The sequence below is a fragment of the Eschrichtius robustus genome, chromosome 3, assembly GCF_028021215.1.
Source record: "Eschrichtius robustus isolate mEscRob2 chromosome 3, mEscRob2.pri, whole genome shotgun sequence".
Classification (NCBI taxonomy): domain Eukaryota; kingdom Metazoa; phylum Chordata; class Mammalia; order Artiodactyla; family Eschrichtiidae; genus Eschrichtius; species Eschrichtius robustus.
The window spans coordinates 127,533,621-127,543,014 of NC_090826.1; the positions used below are offsets into that span (position 1 = coordinate 127,533,621).

Below are 9,394 nucleotides of genomic sequence, written 5' to 3' on the forward strand. Positions count from 1 at the left end.
ACAGTATTTGCCCTTGTTGAAATACATTTACTACAGATGAAACTTTAGAATTTGTTAATAAAGATCTGGAATAAGCAACTTTTACCCTATTATAGTCCTAATATTTACATGTTTTAAAGTCCCTACCACACTTGTACTGAATTAAGACTTATGGACTTTATACTATAGTCAATGCAAGTAAAAAGAACACACAGCCTCTAAAAGTACTTTAAAAAGCACTGAATCCCACAGGGATAAAAGTGATTAAGACTGTGTTTGCACTCCCACAGAGTGCTAAACAGAATTTCCACCATTAACAACCTTTCCAATGTCGTCACCCCACGGCATTAAAAATTTGTAATTTTTTTTTCCAGGTCTGTTAATAGAATATCTTTGACCAATTTGTTTCCTCTAAACTCTTGACAAGTATTCATCCCAATGACAGCGACTGCATAAGCAGCAGTTCAAACACTGTGAGGGACAAAAGAAAGAAACAGCACCTCAAAATAGTGTGTTGCACCACAAGATTTTACAGTGAGCGAAGGGTGAGTTAGAAAAGGAATTCTGAGATTCCAGAGCCTTAGTCTCTTCACTCTTGCATGGAAGCGAATATTCTTTCCTTCCAGTAGCCAGCACCGGAAAGGAGAAAACTGAGTCTTTTTGGTGGCAGGCTGGACTTGCCCACTGGATTTTAGTCCGTTGAAGTCCTTGTAGGTACCATAATCCCAGCTATAAAGGCAGCCAGTGGGTGTAGTAGGTGAGAAGGGCCAGAGACCCAAGCAGACCTCTCTGTCTCTGCCGCCTTCAGGGTATCGTTCTAGTTCCCTAATGTTCCTGTGCCCCTGCAATGATAAGAGTGCATGCGGTCAGGACATTTAATATTTTGCATACTGACAGCAGCGACAGAATTCCCCTTCTAGCACAGACAACTGCGTGCACTCTCACAAGGCTAGTCCAAATACAAACAGCAAAATCCTATATAGCTGGGATAGTGAAACTATTCTGCATGATACTGTAATGGCGGATACATGTCATTATACATTTGTCAAAACCCATGGAATATACAAAACCCTACTGTAAACTGTGGGGTTTAGTTAATAATAATGTATCAATACTGGCCCATCAATTGTAACAAAATACCATACAAATGTAAGATGTTAATAATAGAGGAGGGCTTCCCTGGTGGCGCAGTGGTTGAGAATCCACCTGCCAATGCAGGGGACACGGGTTCGAGCCCTGGTCCGGGAAGATCCCACATGTCGTGGAACAACTAAGCCCGTGCACCACAACTACTGAGCCTGCGCTCTAGAGCCCGCGAGCCACAACTACTGAAGCTCGCGCGCCTAGAGCCCGTGCTCCGCAGCAACAGAAGCCACCGCAATGAGAAGCCCGCGCACCGCAACAAGGGGAGTCCCCACTCGCCGCAACTAGAGGAAGCCCGCGTGCAGCAATGAAGACCCAACACAGCCAAAAATAAAATAAATAAATAAACTTTTAAAAAATAATAGAGGAAATTGGAGGGCATGAGGGGATATGCTGGAACTCTGTACTTTCTACTGAATTTTCTGTAAACCTGAAACTGCACACACAAAAATGTCTATTAATTTAAAAAAAATCTATTCGGAGGGGACTTGAGCCTTCCAAATTCTCACAAAGCAGAGCAGAGTGGTTAAGAACACAGATTTTAGAGCCAGACTGCCTGGTGTGAATCCTGGCTATACCACTTAACTAGTTTTGAGATTTTAGGCATTAAGTTCTCTGTGCCTCATTTTCTTCATCTATATAATAATAAATACAATAGCCCTTATCTCATATAATTCCTAGCTTAGAACAGTTCCTAGAACATAGTAAGTGCCATATAAGGGTTAACTATTATTACTATTCATGTTCATAAATGAAATGACTCCATAAAGGCCAGATCCTCGTTCCTTTCCTCTCCTCCTCCAAAAAAATGAAACAACTTTCCCTAAAATAACATGAAGGTGGTGATTTCCTCTCTAGACACTGCAGGTTCAGAAGGTTCCAGGAGCAACAGAACATGTAGAGAAGATATCTTCTTTCAAAACCATATGTGATTTTCAAGTCTTACCTGATTCCTTTGGACTTAAATTAACTCGGAAAGCGTTTGGTAGGATCCATCTGATTGAAGGCTTTGGCAGCTGCTGTGGAATACATGAGAACACTACGTAAAGCACTGGTTTCCAGCATGAAGAGAGAAAAATGTGTAAAATGTTCAATGGCATGCTTTATACAAGAGTGCAGCTTACCTGGCAGGAACAAATTTTTTTGCTGCAAGAGAAAGAAAACCATTCATTTAGACTAAATGACTTTTAAGGATACATTAAATCCTGAAACAATATGACTCTTTTCATCAGGGGTTGCAAACTCAGTACCTTCCCGGCCCCTGTAATTATCAGAGCCCAGACACGGCTTGGTGGCAACAAGCGGGCAGGGCAGGGGATGGAAAGTGCACACTCATGCAAAGGACACAGCAGCTTCCTAATGCAAGCGGATAGCAACATGCTCTGCTTGCCAGGTTCAGCTGTCTTCCAATTTGCCATGAGAAATCTCAGATCTGGATTAGATGTGAAATCTCCTATTCTGTAAATGTCAGAACTTAATTCAAAAAATGTTAAAGACTCCGTAGGTCAAACAAACCAGGAGTGTGGCTAGATGTGTTTGCATATCCCCTGAGATACTCCCATATTTAAGCCTGTATTCCAAATAAAATTTTTGGAAACATTTTATTGATTTTCCCAGGACCGCTAATTATGGCAGCCTCATTGCAACAACTCCCAGGGGGACCACAGCATTCAATGTGAATAGCATCCCCTGGAGTTGTGCGATGTGAGCACACTAACATTTGTATTTCCTGAAACTCTTTCCCTAAGACTTCTGCTTAATTACCCTGCAGTTTATTAGTGTCTAATGACTAGTGACTAGAGTCTAATTACTTTTTAAATCTGTGAGAGATAACATGACTCATCAATGAGAAAACAATTTTTTTCAAAAACCTTTTTGGAGTACATTCATAAATGCCCTTACCTTTCTTCTGAAGGCGTTTCAGAAGCCAGAAGAGAAATGATGCTAATGTCATGAGGGAGATCCCAGCAGCAGAAAGTCCAACTGCCAAGGGAGTTTGGGACTCAGGAGGAGCTAAGGAAACAGAGGGGGGTAAACTGTCATGAGAAGGAATTAAATTCAAAGTCTTTCCGTTCTGTCCATTTGCCCTTTTCTTTGTGCACTGGTTACAGTGTACAAAGCAGAAGAGTCATCTAGTTCAATACATGAGGCAGAGACATGGTACTAAAGGCCTTAGAGATCAGCCCCAAACCACCTTTTGCGAGCTTATCTCCCAGCCTGGCTAGGCAGAGCTCTAACTTACCAAGCTTTCACAGCACACCTTGGTTAACCTCTCTCTCTCTCTCTTTTTCTCGCTCTCTCTCTCATTTCCCTTCTCCCCCCCCACCCCCCCGCCCACCGCAACTTTTCCCACTAGCTCTCCTTTTTCCAATTATCAAAATTCCATTGACATGTCACTTCTTCTGTTTTCTCTTTATCCCCATAGAATGAAAGGTCCATCCATTAATGTTAACCTGCGTAACCTTTCTGACCTTTCTGGTTTGGATATACTGGGTAGTTCATTACTGCAGCCAGATAGCTTCCTTTCTTAGCTCCCTTTCTTCTCTCTGGTCCCCCAGACAACCACCATCAATCAATGCTTCACCTTCACAGGTAGGCATCATCCCAGACCAGTGTCCTGTGGCACCACATGTCAGAGCCGCAGAGCCTTTGAGCGTCCATCCTTCAGGACATGCAAATGTACACCTGGTGCCAAACACAGGCTCCCCACTGCAGTTTATGTCGATCTTTCCGGGAACCTCCAAACTTGAACATTGTACCACTGCAAATGATAGGACATGGGTAGAGGTTAAGAAAAATCTACTGGAAAACTTTTAAAACTGGCAGAAAAGTCACCAATAAGTGTAACTTATAAGCACTACTTAGTTTTCAGCATGTAGGAAATTAGGATCAAGTCCCTTGGGGCAATCTAGGTTCAGAAATGTTTTAAGGTCCTTGACCTATACTCCTTTAAAGATTGAGTTCTGTCCTACCTTGGCAGGAGGGGACCTCCTGTGTCCACTGTCCCTGAGATGTGCACTCAAGTTGAGCTGATCCATGTAATTCAAAGCCTTCCTCACAGCTGATGGCACAGGAGGACTTGTAGGTAAACTCTCCAGTGGGGGAATGGGTACAGTTCACTGAACCACTTCTGGGCTGAGGGATAGCATCACATTTCACAGCTGGAAGACATGAGTGAGTACATTAGAAGTTTGTTTTTATCGGGCAGCAACAGGTTCCCCGAGGTAACCAAGTCCCTATAGCTCTTCAATAGTGCTCACAGGAAAAGTCACCCATGGACCCACTTTGGAAACTTTCAGAAGTACTAGAAGCGCTAGACTAGTTGTCTTTCAGAAGACAACTCACGTAGCCTCTCTCTGGGTTGGACAAAGCTTTCACGGGAAAGCTGAGCTACCAAAATTATGGTCAGAATATAATATAGTGGAACTGGATAGTACTTGGCATTTGACGACTGAACCCAGATCGCTTTGGACAAAGGAACACTCAGAGAATTCAAGACTCTTCGTTAGTCCCTGGACAAGTGGGAGATGGCTGTGTTTTCTTTGAATTCCGGTCTCTTCATTGACGGGGTACTAATTAAAGGACAGCCTTTAACAGGACCAATCGTTCCTGAGCTCTGTTCTGACATGTGAAAGAAGTCAGGGTCAGGGGAAAAATTTTATGTAGTCAGGGAGAAACTTATGGGTCCTGGATGCTTACAGATGAGGCCAAAAAGAAAGGAAGATAAGAAGGCAGCCACATAAAATTTGTCTGCTTTGCAGTTTGGTTTCTGTCTTGTGTTTTTTTGCCACTGTAAATCATTCTGTGCTGTATTTGGCTACAAAAATGCCAGTACCTGATAGTGAAAACTGCTTGCTTTCAATGTCCTTGCTCTTGCTTTATTAAATTAAATGAAACTAAATTTTAGTGCTTATGTATATATTAAGGGAGTCTCTATATCTGACACCACACTTGAAACATTTTCATCACTGCTAGTTATGAGCAATTTCAGAAGAAAGGTATGACAAGTATTTTGGAATCAAGTCATGTTCTCATAATCCTACTTTGTCAATTTTCTAATGTGATTTCCCTTCAGCTTAAGATTTCTGCTTACTCCATGCCAATGTCTATAAAGTTATATTAGTCCAGTACAGTTAAGAAACCAGCAAAGCATCCACTCTTACTACATACAATCCTTTCCCTGGACAGTTCTTTTATACGCATCTCAAAAACATAAGATGAATGTTGCCCATCAGATCTGATTACTATAGTTAAAGTAGGCCTCAGGTTTCATTTTCAGTGCTTCACATTTGAAGACTGCTGCTCTTTGAGAAAGGGAGAGTGTAAAGGAGACTCTCAGGCTTACCTTCACAAACTGGGAGCTGCTGTGTCCATTGCCCCTGGGTAGTGCATTCAACCTGGGCTGGCCCCTGCAACACGAAGCCTTCCGCACAGGCGAAGTGGCAGGATGACTTATAGGTGAACTCTCCAGCAGGGGAGTGGCTACAGCTCACAGTGCCATTCTGAGGATGGCTGATGGCATCACATGTCACAGCTGTAACACATGTCCCAGTTTACATTAGCAGGTCTGGCTTACCCATTTGGAGTATAGGTTGAGAAAAAAGAATGTTTACAATAAACCCTGATGTAGAACCACTGTACCTTTACATGTTGGTTTCTTGTTGTCCCAAATCCCAGAGGAGATACACTGCAGGTGCTGGGGTCCAGTGAGTTTATATCCTTCGTTACACTCAAATTCACAGGTAGTGTTCCACAGGAAGCTTCCGTGGCTTTGGAAGCATTTCACAACTCCATTGACAGGATTTGTCAAAGCATCACATTTAGCCACTGGGGATTTGAAAGAACACCATGAATTTTACAGAAGAGTGACATACTCACTTCTTATTGAACTGGAATTTATAATACAGTAAGATAGATCAGAGGGTAGATCCCAAAGCCCTGTGTTCATCCTTGGGGACATGCGCACACCCAATAAAGTTTTTATGCTTTTTTCTTGATCTTTTCATCTTCTCTGATTGACTCTGACTATGCTAAGTGGTTTCTGATCTATTTTATCAGATCTCTCTCATCAGGTCTCTATTTTACATAAGGCAAAAACAAAGAAAAATAACAGATTCTAGATCAGGATTTATGACTAGTGATACAAAAAAACAATCCCGACGTACACAGAACATTCATTTATTTTAACCCAGCATGACCTGGAGGAAAGAATTTTTTTGTCTTTGGCCTAGAAAGATAAGACAGAGAGAACAGGGTATACTGAGGCTGCTTGATTATCATGATTTTAAATTGGTCCAGATGCATGGGTGAAGTTAAACAGAGCAAGGGGAAAGTCATTAAGATGTTAAGAGTATGGTTCCACTGTTTTATGTGTTTTCTTACAAATCACCGCGAGCCCCAGAAACACTTATGTCAAACATAGGATAAAAACCTCTCTCAAAGCCAGCTGGTACCGTATTGGCCATATATATTGGCCAAGAGAACAAGTTTAATTAGAACTTGTTTAATTAGGACACGTTTAAAAGAACTTTCCCTGACGTGCTGAAAATGGTATAAATTGGATAAAAAGTAAGGCGATGAGGGACAAGTTAGAGAATCTTCTGTGCCTTCTCCGAGAGACTTACCATTGCAGGCTGGAAGAGGAACACTCCATTCTCCGGAGGAAGTGCACTGGGTCGCCTCCGTGCTGCTTGGGAGATAGCCCTCCCCACAGCTGACAGAGCAGGAAGAATTGTAGCTGAAGCTCCCCAAAGGGTCGTTGCAAACCAGGCTTCCGTGCTCAGGGGCTTCCTGTGCCTGACAGGTCACAACTGAAAAGGGAAACCAAATCAATTCTGCTCCTCTCTCACCTTATCAGGTGGGAAGAACCCTGGAAACTCTAACTACTGTTTATTGAATAGCAGGCACTATGAAAATGTTGTGTCTGCATTTGTTCACATCATCCAAACCATAAGCCTATGAAGTTGGTACTATATTATCCTCATTTTACAATGAGAAAACTGGGACTCAGAGGGTTTAACTATGTTGTCAAGGTGCCGGAATTAATAAGTGGTGAATCTGGGATTCAAAGCCAGGAGGGTCTGACTTCATAGCCTCAGCTCTTAACCACCTTCTGAAACCATATGCCCCAGGGAAGGGAAGGCATGCAGACCTGACTCCGAAGCCAGCTGGGACACAAAATCCTCCTACCATCTCTAGCAAAGGAAAAGGTGAGACCAAGCCTTACCTTGCTCACACTTGAGTCCCTTGAAGCCGGGGTGGCACTGACAAGTGTAGCTGTTGATGGTCTCTGTACAGTCACCGTGGCCGCTGCAGGATGTCGGGGTACAGGCAGCTGTGGAAAAGACAGTCCGTGGTGACGATTGTTATTGTGCTTCAAATGAGTTTCTTTAGGAATTCAGGGTCAACAGTGTGTAACGGGGATGTCACCAATGATACAGAGTGCCAGAGATTTTAATAGAAGTGCTTGATGAAATGCCAAAGCTGAGTTTTAGGCTCAACCATTTGAAACCTTGATGTTAATGTCAGGGGTATAGCTGTAACTGGCTCCCCAAAGAGAAAATTCCCTTTATCACAAACTCTGAAGAGAGTTTCCTTACGGCACATAAACAACAAGTAGCTAAAAATGCATCGTGTGTGTGTACACACACTGTATATAAGTATAGACCTATATATATGCATATATGTATACATAAATACATATATTCTTGTCTACATTCACACAAAGAAGCAAAAACACATTCTGTTTTAAAACATCAAACAGAATGTTTTAAAACCGTATCTTTTAGAACATAGAATTCCCACGATAGAGACCAGTTTTTGCGTACAGTCCACAATCTGTCAAGATGCTCACGCACTGAATCTCCCTCCCACTGCTGCCACGAACTCCCTACCTGTGTAGCACAAGGCGAGCTTCTTTTTGCTGCATCTCTCATCGTTCCACTTGCCCGAGTCCGTTTCTCTCTTGATGTAGATCTCTATACAGTCCTCCTTGTTTTGCTTATTGTTTGGTTCACCTGGAGCCCAGTTTGCGGCCTCTTCAGTCAAAGGCTTCTGGGTCCCTATCCAGGTCCATGTATCGTTGATCTTTCTGATTCCGATCCAGTAGTAACTTGGTGAATAGCTGAATGCGGAGTTCAGGTGTTTAATCTCTTCCTGGTTTTGAATTGCAACCAGATGTGTGTACCTTTGCTGGCAATAAGCACTGGCCTCATCAAAAGTCAGGGTTTCCGTGGAGGCGTTGTAAGACCAGGCTCCACTTTCTTTAAACAGAAGAAGCGCTAAGGGGGAAAATGTGAAAGGAATGGGAAAGTTTAGTCCTGCTATGGTTTGACTCTGTTAACTGGACCTTTTGTTGTCTTTTTTTTGGCATCTAGTGGCCTTTGGGTTGACTCAACCTTTTTTCGCCTTTTCCAAAGTAAGAATGGGTACACGAATGGAGAAACTACCATTTACTGTGTATCTCTTTTGTGGTTGCCCTTCCACTTGGTGCTTCACCCACTGTAACCTACCCAATATACCTACCTAATAGTAGAAGAATAATCAGAATAACTAAGCTTTTTTGGGCACTAAATATGCACCACCAAGCACTGTCGGAGGCACTTTACACGAACCATGATACTGAATCCTCAAAATGCCTCTGGGAAATAGGTTATTTATGATCAACTCTTTATATGTAAGGAAGCTGAGACACAATGAGGTAAATTGCTCCTAGCCCAGGGCACAACACATTGTGAGGAGAGGCAAGAGATGCTACTAAACAACCTACAATGCACAGGGCAGCCCCCACAAGGAAGACTTATCTGGTCCAAAATGTCAGTAGTGCCAAGGATAAGACACCCTGGTCTAACTACGGGCATTGACTTACCGAAAGTGAGAGCAGAGAGAAACTGTGACGCAATCATGACTTCAAGACTTCTTTTGATCCCAAGATTAGACCTGAAATGCTTTTCTGGGGGGAAAAGTACAAAATTAATTATAGAATGAAATCCCAGGCTACCAGTTACTCAAATCATTCTACGATGCTGCGTATAGCGACATCATACGATTTTCAGATAAAGGACTGAAATCTTTTGCCACCATCTTCATTTCAAAGAAGTTTACCCAAATGAATACATATAAAAGTTAAGATTCTCATCATTTAGGTCAAAGAGAAAAGCCAGCTTTTAACTTGTCTGAATACAATAAGAGCTTGCACAGATCTTTTATCGAAGGCTTCTTGCCTATCTGTTCATATTAATAATCTGTGTTTCGTGGCCAGATTAGTTAAGTG

At 42.4% G+C, this 9,394-nt stretch overlaps 1 protein-coding gene across 1 annotated transcript; it reads right to left on the reverse strand.

Annotated features, from left to right (window-relative positions):
- Nucleotides 1-802: 802 nt before the first annotated feature.
- On the reverse strand, nucleotides 803-9,026 carry SELE (selectin E). The gene is given in 12 exon segments (XM_068538374.1): nucleotides 803-821; nucleotides 2,069-2,141; nucleotides 2,247-2,268; nucleotides 3,025-3,135; nucleotides 3,707-3,883; nucleotides 4,095-4,507; nucleotides 5,464-5,656; nucleotides 5,764-5,949; nucleotides 6,747-6,932; nucleotides 7,349-7,456; nucleotides 8,016-8,402; nucleotides 8,990-9,026. Coding segments are annotated over 11 exon segments (1,878 nt in total). The 3' UTR covers nucleotides 803-821; nucleotides 2,069-2,083.
- Nucleotides 9,027-9,394: the final 368 nt, after the last annotated feature.